General features: G+C 42.7%; 1 protein-coding gene across 7 annotated transcripts in view; it reads right to left on the minus strand.

Moving 5' to 3' along the window:
• The window catches only part of arl15a (ADP-ribosylation factor-like 15a), a 177,680-nt gene that overhangs the window by 116,040 nt on the left and 39,446 nt on the right, over positions 1-22,194 (minus strand). For all 7 annotated transcript variants that reach the window (XR_008559240.2, XM_015973179.3, XM_070546227.1 and 4 more), the window contains 2 exons: positions 3,254-3,398; positions 798-857 (listed from right to left, as the gene is read on the minus strand). Coding sequence is in view for 6 of the 7 variants with exons in the window: in XM_015973179.3 (XP_015828665.1) it covers positions 798-857; positions 3,254-3,398 (205 nt within the window). In the remaining variant the exon portion in view is untranslated. The remainder of the gene's footprint in view (positions 1-797; positions 858-3,253; positions 3,399-22,194) is intronic.

Genomic DNA, 22,194 nt, shown 5'->3' on the forward strand with positions numbered 1-22,194 from the left:
TCCCTAAATCTAATTTGTCATCCGTGGGGCGAGTGTCTTTCCAACCACACTGATGTTACCACCACCGGTCCGGGTCGACCCGATCCAGTAAAACCTCTTTTGAAAAGCGACTAATGTGCTCTGTCCAAATTTGGTAGCATCCTCTTTGGTGGTCCCCTTGTGCCTCTTTGTGTGTGTGTGTGTGTGTGTGTGTGTGTGTGTGTGTGTGTGTGTGTGTGTGTGTGTGTGTGTGTGTGTGTGTGTGTGTGTGTGTGTGAGCTTCATCTTTTCTTCTCTAGGGTCTGGTTTCTGTGAGCTTTGTGAAAGCGGACATTACACCTGCCACAAGCCTCCAGTTCACAGAAACAGCGTAAGATCCTTTAACTCTCAAATCTAAATGTGTGCTTTGCTAAGTTACCCGTAAGAGAATCAGAGCTCTTTAACTCTCGCTGCGTTTGTTTTGCTCGTGCGTTTCCTTGAGCGCTGGATGTTTCTAGGAAAAACAGGCAGCAGATTGTACAAGCACGTCAGAAAACACTAACAGGGCCTGATGTATGTGCACAGGTGTCCGTCAACCCGAGTACGGCACTACGCTTTTATTTTGGAGGGGGACGGGGGTGGAAATCATTAAAGCTTTTTCAAAAGAGCGCATCTGCGTGTGTTTTTTTATTTAAAAACACTCCAAGAACTTGTTTTTGAGAAAGAAGCCGGTGGTAAACTAACACAGGAAATCACATCAAAACAAGCAGGAATGAATTCCCTGTCGGTGTTTGCACCCTTCCCTCACTAAACACAGACTCTAAACCAAAGCTGCTTACCTCCAAGTTCTTTAACATTCAATATGGCGTTTGGAAATGGCACCGCTTTGATGCTGAAACCTTAGAAAGAAAGCAAAAGCTTTGATCACAATAATATAAAATACATTTCAGAGTCATGTTACAGGAATGCTGGCTTCATTACTTCAAGCATTTAAAAACAATCTGTTTTATAATCAGGTTTACGGCGTGTATTTGAAGTACCTTTCTCCAGCCACCAGCTGGCTGACACAAAGAGGACTGAAAACACATCCGAGTTGTAAACACGACGAACGTTTTGTGTGGTCCAGTTCAGCAAATCAGAAAAACACGGAGAAGCCCAACAGAAAAAGCGTTTTGTTGGTTTTGGTGGAAGCAGAGCTAATGTTTAAAGTGCTTCTCTGTGATGGGATTTATTTCTGTGGTTGGAAACGGGAAATAATAAAACACAGCAAGGAAACCCAAAGAGGGAACAGATTTGGTTATGATCCTGTTACTTTCCTCTAACCCTAACAGAGAAATGGGACATGGTCTGTTTTTGTATAGAGCCTTCCAGGATCCAGCAAACCCTTGTTTCCCCCCAAGGCGCTTTACATCCTAAATAAATGAAGCTATTGGCTGAGGCTACGCATGTAAGAAAATATTGATTCGTAAAACTATTGTGATATTTCATGTTACGACACTGAACTGATATTTAAAGGCAGTTTGTTGATATTTTTTGGTGGGCGAATGTGGTGAAATAAACTCTGACTGCTAGCTGGCAGCAGTGTTTACCACTTTCATTCTGACTGAATTATGAGATCTCGCAATGTCCGGTTGGTTCGCCATCACCATTTTGTCAATCTGGATCTGGACGTCCCACAGGAGCTTGGCTGTCTTGTTCTCAACCACCTTAGAGGCCTTACCCACTTTGACCTTGGGGCTCCCAGTCCATACTCTGCGCAGATGTTTCTGTACACGATGCCAGGCACTTGGCTGTGGCGTTCCATGTAAGCTTTCCCTGCCTGCATCTTACACCCTGCAGCTGTGTGGTGGATTGTCTCAGGGGGCTCTAGCCTACACCTTGGGTCGTGTCTGGTGTGGTAGATCTAGGCCTCTGTTGCTCTGGTGTTCAGGGCCTGTTCCTGTGCAGCCATGATGAGTGTCTCTCTGTTGTCCTTCAGACTAGGGCCTAGTCCACACGTGGCGGGTTTTTTTTAAACGAATATCCGCCCCTCCAAAAACTTGCATCCACACCACCTCGTTTTAAAACAAACTCTGTCCACACGTACCCGGATAAATACGTTGTTAAGGACATGCCAGACCTGTAGGCGGCAGTACTTCCCCCGTTCTTAACCTCGTCCTTCGTCTGTGGTCTTCCGCAAGGAGCAGTAATTCCGCTTGCAAAAACAAACCAGCAGAAAGCGCTTGGACGATTGATAAAGCGAGCGCAGCTCTGAGGGCGTCCATGCTGTCGGCTAGTGTAAACACAGGTCGCACACGTGATGTCAGCATTTTTTTGTCGCGGAAAGTGACGTTGCGGACCTTAAAACTCCGGTTTTGTCTGTCCACACGCAGACACCCAAAACGGAGAAAACGCAGATCTTCACTTTGGCCGGAGTTTTTTAAAAGATCTGTTTTCGTGTGAAAAAACTCCGTTTTCGTGTGGATGACAGGCCAACACGTAGAAAAATATCTACGTGTTGGCAGATCCCCGGCTACGTGTGGACAGGGCCTAAATCTTTCTAGCCACTGGTAGGATGTCCTAACATCAGCCACTTCAGTGATCCGTTAGTGGAACATCCCATGTAGGTGTAGAGTATATTCAACAGATTCTTGCCAATACACACCACTAGCCTAGGCTAGAAGCGCCAGCAGCAAACTCTTATTAAAACGAAATCTCTGTTTAATAGTTATCTGCTAACATGGGTAATAAGTAACCTTTATCTAGTAGCAGGCACAGACGAGGGTTAAATCCACAGAGAATCCGGCTTATGGTTCGGGGACTGCTTTATATTTAGCTTCTACTGAACAAAGACTAAATCTCAAATGGACTCCTGCAACCGCTCAACATCACTGCTGTCAAAGGCAGGAGAGGAGGGAGGGATGTCAGCGTTCTTAAGGGACTGCGCTTCATATATGGAAAGCAGAGTTCACTACCAGGAAAATCATGTGCTAACATAAAAGTCTTCTACTCTCCTGGACCTGCTTAGCACCAGCTTCCAAATTAACTGGAGCGAAGAACAAAGCTGTAGCTGGTGACATCCTGACATCCATCCCGGAACAAATACTGGGACTCGGGAATACGCAGGAAGAGCGTTCCTTCCCTGACTGGAGAGAAGAGTGTAACATTTCTCTGATCGTGAGTGAGAAGTTTCCACAGGTATGGGAATAATGGTGGGTTTAACTCCGTAGGGTGTTTGTTTCAAAGTGCAATTATTTCCCCCGCCAAAAGATTTGGCCTCTACCACCGGCACGGCGTACACGGACTTCACACGTACCTGTTGTAGGAACGATGCCGTCACCGCCCTCACTACAGAGTCGTGAGAGCAAGCTGGTCTTTCCAGCGCCCGTCAGGCCAATGCACACTACGTCATACTCTGGTCTTGGAGGTGGAGGTCCTTTACAGCACAGCGCCCGGAAACACTAAAGGTAAAAACAGACCAAAGGTCAAACAAGGACTGTAAAAACAGGCCAAAACGCAATGGAAGGATAATAAAAAGAAAAGAAAAAGGGATTTAACTTAAGTGTTGGTGCAACATTTCTTTTCAACAGAGTGCAGACACCGTCTGATCGGGCCCTTGTGGTGGCCAAAGGCGGACCTGTCACTCTATGAATCACAGCCTGAAACCACGGGCCCTGCTGTGAGACGTTAAGCAGCAAACGCTGTGAGAACCGTGAACGGCATCCTTAAATTTGTGTGGAGAGATCAGTGTCCAAAACTAAAGAGAGGTCTCTTATTAGCAAGACAGGAACCAGTCTGGACAAGGCAGGGAAGACACAGCCCCACCCAACTGGAACATCAACACGGTATTTTCTGTTAATCATGCCAGCAGATGACCCTCTTTTAACCGCTCTTCGATCTCTGTTCTTGAATGTTCGCTAAAACTTTAGGTTTCGAGTAAAAATTCAAGAACGTTGTTCAACAAATGGCCTAAAACTGAGACGATTCTAGCAAAAACAAATTAATAGTCCACAAGTTGGCTGCAGTGTTTGTTTCTTTCAAACCAGGCAACAGGAGATCGGGACAAAAAAGAGCTTTGAGGATCAGACACCAAAACAACAGTGATCACTGGGGTCAGTTTTCAGAGCCGTGCCAAAACGGAGCTGCTGTTTGATGGAGATGTGGGGAATCTGCTTCAGCAGAACCAGACGTGGGCTGACGGGAACCCGACCCCCGCCGACTCCTCCGTGAACCCACCAGTCTGCTCAAACAGGAAACATTCTCCTCTCCCAGAAAAACGTTCAGATCAGAAACACACGCGTGTCAAATAGAGGAACACATGTACAAACTTGGTTCAATTAGGTCCTTCCACTCTCTTTGCTGCGCACTTTCCCCCCTCGCCACCTCTGGCCGCCACCTACTATCCTGCAGCAACGTGTAAAGGTTTCTGTGGAAGATCAAATCAACCCCTCAGCTGTCAGTCCTCTGAGCTGAGAGTGGAAAAAAGGTTTGCAGAACGGTGGAAGCTGCCGTGAGCTGGATGACTTATTTATTCACCCCGTGAGTGTAAATGACAACAAAAGAAACTGCCTTGTGGGTGCAAACAGAAGGGGTTTCACAGCAGTAACTAAAGGAGCTTCCAGGGCCTGACCCTAGGGTCCCCGTGTACACAGTGGCTCCTGTGAGAGAGAGAGATGTCAGCTCCCACCTCTGGCCCTCTTTGACACCACAAGATTGACGAGGAAAGCCAGTCAAAGCCTCAAAGGAGAAAAATAAATACGTCCAAAAGGCCTTTGCTTACCTCACGACCCTGTCACCCCCACATCTGATGATTGGAGCGGCAAGTGTGCTGCGTCACTGAAACGGAGTTCAAATCTGTCTGCCTCATGACACGCGCCATAAATCTCAGAGTCATGCAGACAAACAGCTGAAACAGAGACCGCACTCAAAATACACATGCTACAGCAAGTGGCTGGTATACATACTGGATAGCATCAAGTGAATACTGATCAACTGTAACGCATTTGTTTATTAAAGCAACAACGAAACCGTTAGCAGGCGGGGACAACCTTCCTGCCAGAAGTACTCAGCAGAAAAACTGCAGATCCTAGACGTTATTGATTAGCTGCCTCTGGTGAAAACGTTCTAACTCGTCTTCCCTAAAAGACCCGCTGAGACATTACCTCACCGCTGAGGAAGGACATTAGCTAGGCTTTATGTAAATGAGGATCATATCATCTAGCACAAACTCAGACTGCTTGTTGCAGACGAACAGAAAAGAAAAACGGTCGTCAGGTCTCCAGCTTAAAGTCAAGACTTTTAATGAGTGTCATAATTAGGCTCGTTGGAAATGAACCAAAGATCAAGTACATTGTAAGTTTATTAAGACAGGAATAATGGAAGGCCCATAATAAGAGTTAAGATGTGACAGGAACCTATTAAAGCTGCAGGACCTGCCGCCCCTCCAAGCTCAAACCAAGTTGTTGATTTATCATAATCCATCATCATTACGCAAGCTTGGCCGATGTAGCCGGACAGAACAGGAACCAGACTCTTTTAGAAAACCGCTCAGTATTTTTAGAGGTAATAAATGTGGGTTAGAGGGAAACCACAAGCACCACAGCAGCAGACTAGTTCATGTTTCACTCTGGTATCCTGTGGCTACTGTGGGGATGCCGCAGGGCAGGAAAATAGGCTGTGGCATGACAGCTGGTGTCAAACAGAGGCACCCCAACAAGTTTTAGGTTTGGATGTAGAGAATGTTTTGTGTCTCATTTGTTAATTATTATTTTTAACAAATATGAAGAAACTTGGGTGGAACAAATGCTCGTGGAAAGCCCCGGAAGCTGCTCGGTAATTGTCATTTCTGGCAGAGAAAGACTTAACGGCCTTTCTGGATCATTAGGAGCATTGAAAGACGTGTTTAGTCAGAGGTTTGGCCAAAAGCTTTCAACTTTTGACTACATTACCAGATAACTTTGGTGCTTAACTCTGATTGAACATTACGCTCAATGAGCGTTTAAGGCTAATTTCTGAAAAATTACGTCAATGACAAAACAGAAAGAAACAGAACACGATTCTGAATGTAGTGAAAGGAAATCGTTGTTATATTGAGTAAAAAATGTAACATTTCATAATAAATGTTGATTGTGCGTCTCAAATTTTAGATTGAAATGTAAAATATCACCACCAGGTTTTGCCTTGAAAGTCTTTGTTGCAGAAATGTTCACATTATTTAAAGCCTAAAACCTCCAGAGTTCACGTTAGCTGAGCAATCAGACGTTGCAGACGTAGGGGTGTGTATTGGTAGGAATCTGGTGATACAATATAAATAATATATGATATTATTGCGGTACAAAAAACATTTGTAATTTTTAAGAAAAACACAGGTCAGACGCTTCCAAAACACATTCAGTGTAATAGCAAGGTCTCATTTGCTACGCTTACATGGGCCCCATCAGATAAAAATTTCTTCATGTAAACATGTCAGTTGGAATATTGTGATCCGATACGGCCCGATCGGAATGAAATTCCATTCCGATTGACGTCCATGTACACATGCATCGGATTGATGCCCATTGTGCATGTGTTCAACTTCAGCGCGACGTCTTTCTGCCTTTGCAGCTGCTCAGGACAAGTGAGCAGGTGATCATTAGTACATTATTCTGCTCTTCTCTGCTGTGGCGGAGGAGCAGTAGCTTTACATACTGCAGTTAAAGCGATCAGTAAAAATAAAAGCCTACAGAAGAAGGTCCACAACCAGGAAATAAAACGTAGCTCAATGGACAAGGCTAGAGAACAAGAAAATAACACGCGAGGGGAAAGACATGCGGACAAGGTGACGTGTTTGCAATGTTTTTTCCGGGAAAGACAACTCCGTGCATGTTCAACCTATTTAATCAGACTGAATGCTCGGTGTATATATACTCACGGCACGATCGGATCATTTCAGTTAAATGTCTATATGAAAAGAGATTTATGATTCCTATCAACCAAGATTTGAATCGCATAGCGGAAATTTAAGCGTAGCTAGCGTTTGGTCACAATAAAGGCAGTAAAAATTGCTGCCACCTAGCAGTCAGAGTTTGAATTGCAATCACACTAGGGTTGAAATGAATCTTTGAACGATTTGAATGGTTCGATTCATTAAATTCCTCGATTCATTTTTTTACTGATTTGAAGCGTCCTTAAAAGTACGCACCACAGTCTGAACACACTTTACTGGTCTAGGTGCTGTGGAGAAAAAAACCCCCAGCAAAGACAGAAACCATTGTAGAAATGCTTTAAAGTTTGGGATTAAGAGCGAAACTACGAGCTGAATTGCTAATGCTAAGCTAGCGCATAGCATGCTCACAATCAAGTGGGGTTAAAAAAAACTGCGATGGTTGTGAATACCGTAAATCCTCTAATATTAGCCTGTATTTAATTAACTGCCGGGTATCATATTTTGGCCGGTGTCGGAGTCGGCGGAGGTGAATAATGGCCGTTTTTTTATTGTGGCCGGGTGGAATGTGGTAACAAGCAAGTACGGGGGGCGGTTGTGTCATCCGTCTCACTTTTGATCTGCCAGTGATAGACCGCGAGGGTAACTTTAACCGTGCGGAGACAAAGAGGAGGCGAAAATTTGATATCAAGTTCAAAGAGAACGTGCCGATTATGCTGCAGAACACTCTGGGGAGCAGTAGCAGGGGTTGTATGAACTAGTCGACTTCACCGCTCTGTAGTGACTTGTTATGCCTGTCATCGACTAGTCGCTGTCACGTGATAATGACCGGCAAGATGCAGTCCACGGAAAAGACAGCAGCCTGCTGTCAGCAGGTGACAAGCTCCTGCGCAACGGGAGCCAACGCGCTGTGCCAGAGCGTCGGTACTGACACCCGCCGTAAAACGGACATTTAACCAAATTGTGACCTTTAGCCTCTTGCAATTTAACCTTCCCCTCACCCCCATCCTAACCTTAACCAGCTTGCACATGCAAAGCTCTGATTGTTGACGCGCTCCAGACATCTGCGTCCTGAGCACGGCCACAGTAACATTATCAAATCAGGTGTCGCCACCTCAAAAACTAATTTAACACGCGATCGTTCATGTCGGCTCATGTCCTTTCATGTTTTCTGTCTTTTACTTGTGCCTGATGCGTTTCGCTGCTGTGGATCGGAGCGCATCACCTGTTTTGTCCTCGGTGACGCACTGATCACTGATGTGGCCGGCGAGCACTCCGCTGTTTTTGCGGTCGGTAGATCTTTTAGAACTGCAGTTCAAAGGTAACTCATGAGGTGAATATATATGAACCCAGGTAGCAGTTTTTCTTTAGGATTGACAGGAGATGCAGGAAGATAATAAACAGGCAGGACAGAAAAATAGTCAAACAAAAACAAGTTAGTTTTTGTACCTGCTGGTTGCAACAAACAGACACCGTTGAAGGTAATCAGAAGTGAGGAACAGAAAATGAAATAATTATTTTAATGTTTAGAGCAGCAGGAACTCTGAGAGGCTGCAGGCGCATCAGTGGGTTTGTGGCCGCTGCACAGGGGGAGGGGGGAGAGGGCTGAAGCAGGGGGAGGGGGGAGTGGGCTGAAGCAGGGGGAGGGGGGAGGGCTGAAGCAGAAACTACCGTTGTTAAAAGAAATGTGTTTAACTTTGAAAATGTGGGCATAATTTTAATTGTCAAAAACTCCAGCGAACCATTAGTTCATTTTGCTCAAATAGAAATTGAGGCCTGCCTCTAATTCTGGCCCTCCTTCCAATAAAGGCCTGGAGCTTGATGAGTTTGAGTCAAATACAGGCCCGGGCCTGTATTAGAGGATTTACGGTAACTAAACTTTACAGGTGGAAGAAAAAGCCCCACTATCTCGTTTATTTGTTGATGTCTGCAACTGCAGCGCCATAATACAGCAGAGTGTCAGCAGCTAACTGGAATCTGGGTTGTTGCTACTAGGCTGCTCCACACACACCGCAGCTGGTGTATGGCAAGCCATTGTAGCATGTAATTCACAAACGCGTCTACATTTGAATACAATTTAGACTGGATTATGTTGCCAACCCGTACATAATAAAATATGCCACCATTACATCGTCACCAGAAGAAATTAAGTGTTATTAGCATTTCCAGTAGCTTACTATTGAACATGTTAATGAATTAATAAAATTCTACTGATCATTTGTGGATATTTTTTTCTTTTGTTTCTTCGTTTATTTCATTCAAAATAAAAACAAATAAAACATATAAACAATAAGAAATGCCTAACAAAAATCAAATTTGAACGAAAAAGAGCAGAATGAAGAAAAACTTCTTGTAATTTCTGCCCCCTTTTCCAGTAGAAATAATCCATTTATATATAATTACCATTTGTCAGACACACATACAGATTCATTTTAAACGTTTTCCTGTTCTAAATTCCAGAGCGATCATGATCATTGATTTAATTTACATTTTCATAATTATTTAGCACACTCAATTTGGTAAATTTTTTGAATATATTAAATGACAGAATTTTTTTATTTCCCTTTTAAAGTTATTCCATAATTTAACACCATTTACAAACGTATTCCACTCCTTAATTTTAGTTCTAAATCTGGGTTTTGTAAACACATCAGTTTCTTTCAGCGTGTAATTACTAGTTCTCTTTTCAAATATCCCCTGAATGTTTGTTGGCAGAGTACCTAAATTGGCTTTATACAAGGTTTGTAAGATTTTCCAGTCTTTTAAATGATGACATTTCAGTAATTTATATTTAGTAAACAACGGGTTGGATGGATCTCTACAGCCACTATAATTCATGATTCTCAGAGCTCTTTTATGTAAAATAAATAAGGGTTGTGTATAGTTTTTGTATGTTGCTCCCCAGATTTCTACACAATAATTCAAGTATGGAACAATCAGTGAAATGTACAACAAACCAGAATTAGTGAGTAAAAACTTGACTCTATGTAATACTCCTAAGGATTTGGCTATTTTACCTTTTATGTAACAAATATGGGATTTCCATGTCAAGTCTTCAGAGGATCTTTCATGGACATAAATTCAAAGAGTCGGGGTACCCGGCCCGGAGGGTTACCGGGGTCCCACCCTGGAGCCAGGCCTGGGGTTGGGGCCAGTGAGTAAGCGCCTGGTGGCCGGGCTTTCGCCCATAGGGCCCAGCCGGGCCCAGCCCGAACCGGATACATGGGCTCATCAAACTGTGGACCAACCACCCGCATGGGGAACATGAAGGGTCCAGTGCAGTGTGAATCGGGTGGCAGACCGAGGCGGGAGCCTTGGCGGTCCTATCCCCGGACAAAGAAACTGGTTTTTGGGACATGGAACGTCACCTCTCTGGCGGGGAAGGAGCAGGAGCTTGTGGCAGAGGTTGATGTCTCCTGGACGCCTCCCTGGGGAGGTGTTTCGGGCATATCCTGCAGGCAGGAGGCCCCCGGATTGACCCAGGACACGTTGGAGAGGTTACATCTCCAATCTGGACCGGGAACGCCTTGAGGTCCTGCCGGAGGAGCTGGTGGAGGTGGCCGGGGAGAGGACGGGCTGGAGCTCCCTAGTTGGGATGCTGCCCCCGCGACCCGGACCCCGATAAGCGGAGGAAGATGACGACAACAAAGTCTTTATCAATAAGAACTCCAAGAAATGTAGTTTCTTTTACTCTCTGAATTGCAATCCCATCTATTTCCAGTGACACATCACTGTTTTTTTATCATTAAACAGTATAAAATTTGTTTTATTAAGATTCAGTGTCAATCTATTTATATCAAACCAGTTTTTAATTTTAATTTAGATATGTTTTTTTGACTAGGATGAGTGATTTTGATAAAAACCTAAAATGTTAACGAATTACAAGTCAAATTTTGTTCCATAAATGTAATTTAAATATCAGCTAGGAATACGAGAACTAGGCAACACCCATTTTATACACATTATTGAGCCTTTCATAATTTTTTTGTTTTATTTTTATATTTTTAGCAGTAGACCACAGTTTTGTTTCACGTGAAACATCATCAAATAGAATATTTGATTAGTTGACGGAGGATTCGAAAGAATATTCAAATACTAAAATATTCAATAGCTGCAGCCTTACATCATACCAAAGAAATGCAGTAAATATGTGCATGTAAATTCTTAAAATAAACTAACTGATGCACTGCTTTAAAATGTTGATCCAGTATCATAACAAGAAATATTGCAATACTTTCTTAAATGGCTACTGCTGCATGCTTAAAGACACAATTTTTATTCTCCCTGGTGTTGGGGGAAGTACATACCTAAGTCATTGCAAACAAGCAATATTTTTGTGTTCGAGTACTAACCCTTATCAACGGATGGACATTAGGGTCAGAAATTCCTGAGGCCACAGCCTCCAGAGACTTAGACCCACTCCCAAGTATTTAGACCCAATTTGAATGGTTATAAGTAAGAGAAGAAGGAGTCACTGCTCATCTGGGTGAGGTGCTGGATCAAAAGTGGAATGAACAAGATAAGAATCCGCACACTTCAGTCTGCGATGTGAGAGCTTTATTAGTCGAGCTTTCGGTCAGAGACCTTCATGAGGAGTTGTGGAGGTTCACACAAAACAGTCCTTAGTTAAACAGGTCAGTTGATGTCAAACACCTGTGTGGCTGAATACAGCAAAGATCATGGGAAATAGTCTCAGTCAAGGAAAACAGTGCACTTAACATTAAAAAACATTATAAATCAGCTCAAGAGGGGAGAGATTTATGCATCAAGCTAAAAAAAGCCATCATAAACAAAGGCAATGGTTATAAGTCACAAATATGCCAACATTTTTCAACAACTGGACGTCATTTAATTAATTTTCAACAACATTTCAATGGATATTTCCAGAGATTAACAGGAAAAACTTCACATTGTCTCTTTAATCTTTTAACTGTTCATGCCTGGAAATAGATCCATTTGAAGAAATATCACTGGAAGCCAAAATCAAAAATGAAATACAAACTGAATTTATTGTTAAGCCTTTATTAGCACTCGGTGAAAATGTTTCCCAGGAATCAAAATACTCAGTTATCTCAACCCATTTCCAACAGCTAAGCACACTACAAAGCAAACAATGGTTTCCTTGCTAGATGCCACTTCCCGAGAACAGAATCTACCAAAACGAAAGAAGAGACGAGGACACCCAAGACTCTGGCCCCTAGTAGCCATAGCCACCAGACACAGGACACTGATGGGCAAGCGGGCCGTTTGAATTTTTCCAGACCAGCAGTCGGGACAACACTTGTGTGCAGGGCTCACTCTTGACCTTTGGCAATGACAGTCCTTTATATGGGCGTCCCGGCGGAGGAGCAGTGCTAACAGCTATGAGTGTAATACACACCGTCCACAGTCATAACACGCAGTGGAGAAGGACATACAGGAAAGCAGGCTGCCGAGGATGAAGGAAAACGTAGAGCGGAGCAGGAGGGGGGGGGGGGGGGGCTGCATTCATTCATTCTCATTCACCCCCCTCACCCCCCAATTCATTCCCCCTTCGGTTGTTGTTGTTATTTGCTGCTTTGAAGCCGGTTTGGGGTTGGAGGGTGGGACACTGTGTGGTTGAGTACAGTGAGGGAAGGTGGTGTGCGGCAGGGGCACACTGCATGCCATTCTCGTTAAGGGGTGAGAGAGAGACATGGTAGACACACAGGACTGCTCAGCTGGACTGTCCCCGCAGTTTTGAGTCGTTTCCACGCCAACCAAGCCTGAATCCTCACATGGTTTATCAGGCTTTGTACAGAACATATTCAAGACTTGAAAGTTTGGTGACATTACACTCACCAAACGCCTAGTAACAGATTTTCCCCCTGAGGCATTCTGCTTGTTGCTACAGGCATGATGGACTGTTTTCAAAACATTTGTAACGCAAAACAAGACGAAATCTAGATTTGGTTGCAAAAACGCTGATATGCTTTCAAGTGCAGCTGCGGGTGATGAGATGCAAGAATTACAGCACTTCACAAACGGTGGCCAGTTACGGACAGTAAACAGGTGGCATTCATTACCCTGCATCAAAAATAGATCACCTACACACACACACACACACACACACACAATGAGAATGAGAACGCGAGAACATTTAGGAGACACGCATCACTGTCATTCGGCGCGTCAAAAATCGACTTCCATCTACAAAAGCGGAATATTTTCAATTTACTGAAGGTGGAAAATGTCTGCAGCTGATTTAAACGCCTGCAGACACAGTTTAGCAGACACCTGCTGAAGTAAAGTGGCCGACCAGACATGAAGCCATAATAATAATACGATAAAACCGTCTGCAGCGGCTCAGCATCCTCTGTGCTGAAGTAGACGGTGTCTTAGTTAAGTCAACTACCAATCCATTATGGCTGCTTGTCTGTGTGTGTAGAGGAAAGCCCTGCTTCCAAACTGATTTGTTGTCACTGTTTTGCAGGCACATCATCCCTTTATTGTGCTGCAAGATGCCCCCCCCCCCCCCCCCCCCACACACACACACACACACACACCACCACCCCGCTAACCAATTCATTCATTCCACCTCTGTCTGTCTGGCCCTCATTTCAGAGCTCCAACACTATTGCCCTGACGCTAAGGTGTCTGGACAAGGAGACAAGCTAGAAAACACACACACACACACACACACACACACACACACACACACACACACACACACACACACACACACACACAGCCGAAGAGTGTAGTTAGAGCGCCCCCAGCTTTCTGCTAGTGTGCACTACCTTATAGTGTTGCAAAAGAGAAATAATGTTCTGCCAAAAAATATATATAAATATGAAATTAGCCCTAAATTTTTAATATGCTGGAGTTTCATTTGGCCATCATTTTTTTAACCATTAAAAGAAGAAATAAACCATTTCTAAAAAGCTAGAACAAGCCTGGCTTTCATTCAGAAAAAATGTTCCAAAAAGACGTCAAACAATGGGAGAGAGCTGCATGATTTTTAGACATAAACAACTGTGTGAAAACTCAATTCAGTTTCATTTCCTTTTAATAAAACTCCAGACAGATTTGTTTTACAGCTGACTGGATCAGGCAGAAGCTGCTTCACTGCTTTCTTCTAACCTCAGGGGTTCCTGATTCGGTAAGCAGCTCCAGGGTTTGCTCCGTCCTATCTGGGCTGACGTGGTAGCTTGTGACCCCGTGTGGTTGAGGAGGAGGCCAGATCAAAGGCAGAGAAGCAGCCTTGGAAAAACACTTGGGCTGAGAATGGACGGGATATCTGTCAGGAAGCCTTTCCCACTGGGCTCACCAGTGCTAGAGCCCAGAGATCAGGTTACCACCCAAAAACGCTGACATGAAAGTGGGGGGCCACTCTAATCCATACACATCGGGCTATGTCTGTCCTCTGCTTGCACTTCAATACCAATAATGTATCCCCTCCTGCTCCTCCATCAAGTATCTCTAAGTCACCGTCAAACCACAACAACGCAACACACTCACCAGCTTCTCTGTAACCGCACCTCTCCCTGCTCTCACCCCCAAAACACTCACGCTTCATCACAGAGGATTAACAGGAAACCCTGACACGACCTATTGTTGGGCAGACAGAGGGGGCTTGGGTGGTTTTGCCACCCTGAGAGGGTCTTTTTTCTCCACCAGGGTTGTGATGCTTTCAGGAGAAAAAAAAGAAGCCTGGAAGACTTAATGCCCCCAGCCCTCTCACTAACCACATTGTCATAAACACATAAGTACTTTCATAGCTTTCGGTTCCATGGATAAGGCACAGAAGGTTGGCAAGAGTTGTGTAGTAGCATGCAGGGTCGTAGAAAGGAAGGGGTGCAAAGAGATAAAAGCCGGGGCCGTGGATGGTATTCTGGACGAGGATGGTACATGTGTGTGTGGCAGGGGGCGGGGGTGGCTGTCGCTGCTGTAAATCTTGATGTCACTGACAGGAAGACTGTTGCAGGACCATTACCATAAATCTGACAAACACTAAGTTCATGGGAGGCGGTATCTGTCTGGTCAGGGACCAGTCTAGACAATCCTATTGAGAGGTCCTACGGTGTAGCGCTGTTTTTCCGCAGCACCATCTGGATGTGGCAGTAAGTGCCTGCTGCTTTGAGTCACATACACAAACACATACAAGAATACAAAGATGCACACGCACAAACTATACAATATCCTATGTTCCAAACAAGGTCTGTTGTGTTTGACTTTTAAGAGACAACGTGTAGTTTTTACCACAAATCTCTAGAAATATCCATCAAAATGCTGTTGAAAACGAATTAAATGATGCCCAGTTGTTGGAAAATATTGGCGGCTTTGTGACGTAACCATAAAAATCAGATCTAAAATACATGGGAGTGAGCAACGCCATGTTTCCTTCAACGAGAGCCCGTGACAGCAAAATGAATTAACTGATTTGTAACGAGTGGTCACTAAATTTCCACCATTCATCAACATCGTTGTTTTACACATTTACCTCTTCGCTCGTTGCCAGTGATGAAGGGGAGCCTGAGTTGCTTGACATTTTGCTGGGGGGGTGCTCCCGGGGATTTTGAGCCCAATGGCCATCCATTGGTAAGGTCTTACTCAAACACTAGAACACAAAAAATACCACTTCCTAGCAATGATTTAGGCAGGTACTACTGCCTATTGCCATGCAATGCAATAAAAATAAATTAGAAGTGAAAGTACCATTCTTTGACATCAACTCCTAAATGTATTTCTATGTGTTGTAAGTTCTATAAACTATACTATGATATTGTACAAATACTATAATGGTAAAGCACAGCTCACAGCAAAATACCCAAAAAAGACAGAACTTTAATGAGGAAGGTATTTATTACGTCACTGACTAACTATGTTGCTGAGGCCAACTTCACACAAAGAAAACAGGTCTTGCACGGAAAGAAATCTTTTTCACACGAACCTAAATGTGCAGTGTTGAAAGTTTTTATCAGATCCAAAACTGCCCTCACACAGTTTTTAGTGTTTTCTTGGACAGAGTTCCATTAAAAAACATCAGAACTGTTTACATGAAACGTCTGAAAAACAGCTACTTTCTCAAAGAATGACTAGGCGCATTCAGAGTTTTGACTGATATGGTGCACGCCATGTTCCACTCTGGATTTCTTCTGTTGAGTAATTGTCATTCTCCTGCAAAGATTTGTTCTCGCTCTTTAACAAAGCTGACACGAGCTTGGCTGAGGAGACACCGAGACCGATCCAAGGCTTCGGCCAGCACTGCATGAGTTCTACATTTGTCCCCCTCAGCGGGGCCATCAGCAGGTCATGGCGCAGCCTGGGGTCTTTCACTACATTTTATTGCCTACGTGTATTTTATTTTAGAAAACAAATGCTCAAATGTTGCCTCATCAGCAGAGTTCATAACCCTCCATCTCCTACACTACTGAGATTGAAACGTTAATGGCCAAAAGAAAAGAAACCCAAAAGGAAAGGATAAATGAGATTGTGTTTTCAGAGCATGAAATCCATCGCACCAAGGGAGTTCACCAATATAATAGACCAAAGATGATGCCGATGCGCGTGATAGACAGGAAAAATATAAACCAAGCAGCAGGTCCACTTACATTATGAGCAAACTGAGAGGCTGCACCCCAGCCAACCCTCACAACCCCACCCGCCACCACCCTCGGCTTTGACCGACACATTTATCTGTCTGGAGCGAGCGTTGATGCTACTGTGTTTTATAACGTTTACTGGAAAAGTAAATCAGATAGAGAATGAGGAAGATGGCATAATACGGCCAACCCTCTGGGCTGTTTTTACGTTTCCCTCAATTTGTAAAAGAAAACCAAAACACCTTTAAATTATGAGGAATCCTAGGGGTGAATACGAAGACCTGAAAACGGAGGGGTTCGGTGAGTGTCAGTGGGGGCCTTTAAAGTACATAAATCCTGGAATTGAGAAGGGCGATTGGCTTGGTTGAATTAGCATACGTTGGCTGCAAGAACTTTGGTTTCCTGGGCACACTGTAGGGCAAAAAGGTGTTTTGCTGCACCCATATAGAGGATCAAAGCTCGAGGGGCCCCCTTTTGAAGGTCCTGAAACTAGTGTGGAAGAACCAAGGGGGTGCAGGGGGGCCTCATCTCACAGACATAAAAAGGATGGCTGAATGAGGACGGCACTGTCTCACTTACATCGGTTGTTGCTCATTTTCATACAGTATCTATTGACAGCTAACTCAATTTTCTCTAAAAACAAATCATACGGTCCACGCTGTCACAGAAAAAAACTGTGGGAAAGTGTCAAGCTTGAGAACATTGTTATTAAAGGCAAAAAGCCCCTCCCATCGAGTACTTCTGTGTCTCTCTGGAGCCAAGAAGAGAACCGACCAGGGCCTAATGAACAGTAAATCTGCTTCATACACTGTGTAGAAGCATACAAAGCTGGAATACAATTTTTTGTGCAAATAAATTCGTGGGGATGAAGATCTTTGATGACAGAATAGAATTACAGACTAGAGCAACAAATAATCAAGTCTTTGCAAATAAAACGTGCAGTGGCGGTAAAAAGTTTGGCAGAAGATTTGAAAACTTAACATATTGGTTTTGCTGAGCAGGAACTCGATGCTAATTCATGATTGCACATATCCCTTCCACAATATTTCACAAGGACTTCAGAGACTCGGAGTTATAATGTTAGATAAAGCTCTACATGTGTGCAGCTGCTGCAGCACGTTTTCCTCGGTCAAGTACCTTTTCAGTGTCTTGGAACCAGATGGGCTGTCTGCATCCAGTTGAGAGATATTCCAACACACATGCGGCCGAATGGGTTTCCTTTTATTTATTCTAAGCTGTGACCACTGCTCATGACACCAAGAGCTAACCCCGTTGAATACCAGTTAGTTTGGTAGGGAGGCACCTTTGAACTGCATAGAACACCCAATATGACGTGTATACAATAGCATGAGGTTCTAAAGTGATTTCATCAAGATACGGAGATAAATCGTATGACATAACTTACCAATGACTTTCACTTTCTTTACTTTCCAGTTAATCTTAAAAACAGTGTACAATGTCAGGTAATTATGCTTCACTTCACTTTAAAACAGAAAATTACTAAAAGCTGCTGTGCAACATCAGAGTAAAATATTAGTTGTCTGAAAGCGTTGACACCAACTGTAGATCCAGCCCAAAAGCTCATTCCATGTGAATCAGTATAAAAATCATAAATAATTTGAGCACAATGGTAGCAAAATGATCAAAGAGGGCTTAATTCAGACTACAATGAAGCTTTCAAATTTAGCAGATCGAGTCAAATCGGGGCATAATTAGCTCTAAATTTTTGTTCTCAACCCAGAATAAACTCCTTGGGGTGGTTCAACCCACAGCCTTCAATGTAGTTGTGAAATAGTCGAAACCCATTTGTTATTTTTAAGCAAAAGAATAAAACAGGGTTTCCCCCAGAAGACTTGCTAAAACTGGCGGACCATGAGTGGGTGGGGGTTGGGGGTGATTCTGAATTAAAAAGTGTACATTTTCTAATTTTAAATTTAGTTGTATTGTCTAATTTTACTAAGTACAAGGTACAATTAACGTTTGGGGTTTTCCCAAAATGATTTTCCCTTTGACCTCTGGCAGGATACACTAGCACTTTATCGGTTACACTAAAGAGCGTCCGCCATGCTGGTAATACAAACCAATGAGTTGACAGTATGGATGTGTATTGGTGAAATAATGGCGATACGATACATATCACGATACAGGGGTGACAATACAATGCGATATATTGCGATACATTCAGTCAGACGATATTAGTGATTTTTTAGACTGAATTTATTATAGAAAAATTCAATAAACAGTCCGAACTGATGCTTAACATGTTTAATATGGTGTATCTGAACCATAATAGAGGGATTTACATTTCAATGGTGGAAACAAAACCAACTGCACACTGCTGCCAACTAGTGGTCGGCATTTGAATTGCAACAAAGGAAATAAACTACACAAATGTTTGCATGTAAATTTTTCCAAAAAATTAGATACACGGCTTTTGAACATCAATATAATACTGCTGGGAAAAATATCATGATATGTTGCGATAGATATTTTCAGTACACAGCATTTGAATATCGACATAATATAGCTGGAAAAAATATCCCAATATATTGCCATATCGATATATTCCATACACGGCATTTGAATATCGATATTTTCGTACATCCCTAGTTGACAGACTGAATTTAAAATACTGGTTAATATAACGAAGCAGTAAATTTTCCCGGTGAAGCACTTTTTTTTAACGATAAATGGTGCCTAAAAAACTGTTAGGATTTTCTGTCTGACATTCGTTAACTCTTCCTACTGAGAGAATCTTGGAGGCATTTAGCCACGTTTGTCAGGTTTTAACCTTTGCTGCAGGAGCCTCAGTCTCATTCCCATGGACAGATTGTGTAAGAGGGTCAAAAACTTCAATAGGCCTTCATTAAGCACAGTTAGCGCCAACGGTTAATTATGGAAATTAGGAGACCCCTCGTGTTGTTTGTGGATCTCTGGCCTCTGCCTTTCACTGCAGACTCACACACAAAAACACACCACACTGTGAGACTATACCCATCCCATATAGCACACACATGCTTTCATTGCGTCATTCATACAATACTTTTCCTTTTCACTCATTTAGGAAGCCAAAAATGAAGTTTTCTGGTTTGGGCATTGAAATTATGGCAGATGAGTCCCCTCAGGGCCCTAACCCAAAAATCCAAGCCGTATCCATTTTTCAGCCAATAAAAGATAACTGTTAGAAACTCCACAACGTGGTGGAACATGTTTTTAGTGGAGATATAACATAGGGTTGTCACGATAACCGGTGTAGCGGTAAACCCCGGTAAAAAAGTTGACAATAATAATAACCGTCTTGTTTTTTAAAATATATATTATCTCGGTGGATCACCGTGCCTACACCGCAGCCACAGTGACCCTTACCAGCCACCGTATCATCTGCTGAAGTTGCCAAAGGCACATGCGCACTTTGTTTACAACAAAACTTTCTTGAAGCTAAAGCTGAAATAATGGCCAAAGGAGGAGACGGTAGCGCTCAGGACATTTATTATCCCTCAAAGAAGACAAAGTGGGAAGTACGGGAATTTTTTGGATATTAGAAGAATGCCGAGGGACAGCTGATAGAAGACGGCTATCCTGTTTGCAGCACGTGTAGAAAAAGTGTCTGTGAAAGGCAGCAACGCTTCAAATCTCATGACACATCAGCGTGACCATCACCCACAACTCTGCAGTCAACGCAAGGCAAGCTAACGTTAGCGTTTTAGCTAAAATGCGTGATCCGAGGATTTGGGTTGAGGGAGAATGCAACGAGTCGCTATATAAAGCAGCCGCAGCGCCGCTACCTGCATATAAACCGTGTCGCGGACACCGCCATGTTGAAATGACGCTATGCATTACGGGGCTCCCAGGGGCAGATAAGAGTTGGTCTCTCTCCGAGAATAATTATGAATTTAACAACGATTACTGCCTGATGACATTTTCCCACATCTGCAAAGCTCACTGGAAGGACACAAACCGAGGACGATATTTTCCTGATATAGAGTTTATTACTCAAGTAAGGGTAAAAAAGTATCTGAGTAGAAGGCTACTTGAGTACTGAGTATCATCTGATCTAATATTTTTAAAATGATGACATCAAACAGACAAAAATAAGAAGTTATGGGCAAATATTGGTATTTTAAAGACTAAAGAGGAAAAATGTAAACAAATAAACAACATAATTAAAATAACACATTTTAGGCAAAATTTAGACACAAACTGAGGACAATATTTTCCTGATTTACAGGGTTTATTTGGTTGTCTGAAAACGTAACACGTTTAAAAAAAATACTGCGATAATACCGAAAACCGTGATAATGTTGGTCACAATAACCGTGAGGTTACATTTTCACACCGTGACAACCCTAATATAACATCAACGTTGAATTTTCCCCAAGAAAGAAGATCAAAAGAAGGTAGAGGAAGTCGTGTTGCGGTTAGCCGATAAGAGGTGAAATTGTTGCATATTAAAATTCAGCTTTTTAGAGAACCTTCTATCCACTAACGCAAGTCTGGGTTCATCTTTGAACACATCCTGTTCCCTGGATGAGCGACGCTACTTTGTTAGGGGGGTCTGTTAGGTGAACTGAGAACTGTTCACACACCACTGAGCTTTGTTTTTTGTCTTTCTTAGCATTTCCCAACAAAAACAAAATGTCTCAAAGTGATTATGTAATTTTTAAATCACAACCAGATGTCGGCCTCCACTGGCTTGGTTCCATCGCCCTGTGATGCAGGTGTCATATTTTCTTTTGATACAGACAAGAACATCTTTCAGCAACCCCATAGACCCGCAGCAGCGCTTTCCTCAGTAGATGCTCCAATGCCAAATTGAGCAATATAGTTTGCATCACTGGCTTTCACTTAGATACTCCAGCGGTGTGCCTACACAACCAAATTCAAGACAAAGGCTTTGTGTGCACTTTGTCTAGATTTGTACTGCAGCGCACTTCCTTAGCTAACCTAAATGTGATAAAAATGTGACCTCTGGTTAGTACACAAGGAAAGCCAATGGGTTCTTGGCTGTATTATGTGACGGGAGAGACCAATGACATATGCCAGTGAAAACCAGTCTTGGATTATTTCCCCTTTTAACCATGACTTTTAAATACAATCTCTAATTCCCACTTCTAGTTAAACAGCAATTAAAATCAAGATACAACAAAAAATGTTTTTTTTTGCCTGTTAAGGAATGCAATAAAACCATATGTGACAATTTTTTAATACAAATATATATACATATATATATGTATATATATATATATATATATATAGATAGATAGATATATATATTGCTCTGTGATAGTTTTATGAAATGAAACCATTTTGGACCAAAGAAAAAATATTTTTTTACATTTTACGTCACGAGATGAGCAAGTAACAATCCTGTACCACTGTCTTTAACTTGAACCATGTGCACCAGTTTGTGTTTGTTGTTTTTATCGAAGTCTTGGTGGGGAAATTAAGCTTGCATGAGCTCAAAAGAACAAATCAAATGTCTGACTTTCTGAAAACAAGTGACACAAAGTTAGGCGAGCTAAAGAAAAATGTTGAAAAGAAAAAACACATATTTATTATTAAGCATCCATAGTAACGTGATTTATGAACTCATTTTCCTGTAATCACCTTTTAATCAAAGATGAAAATCAGCATTTTAGCTTCTTTGTCACTGTTTGGTCTCAAACCTGAGCTGCCAAGAGAGAGTCAACACCACAAACACATGTGGTGCTAACGCTTAATCACACTAAAATGTATGTGTGTGTGTGTGTGTGTGTGTGTGTGTGTGTGTGT

The sequence above is a fragment of the Nothobranchius furzeri genome, chromosome 17 (genome assembly GCF_043380555.1).
Source record: "Nothobranchius furzeri strain GRZ-AD chromosome 17, NfurGRZ-RIMD1, whole genome shotgun sequence".
Lineage (NCBI taxonomy): Eukaryota > Metazoa > Chordata > Actinopteri > Cyprinodontiformes > Nothobranchiidae > Nothobranchius > Nothobranchius furzeri.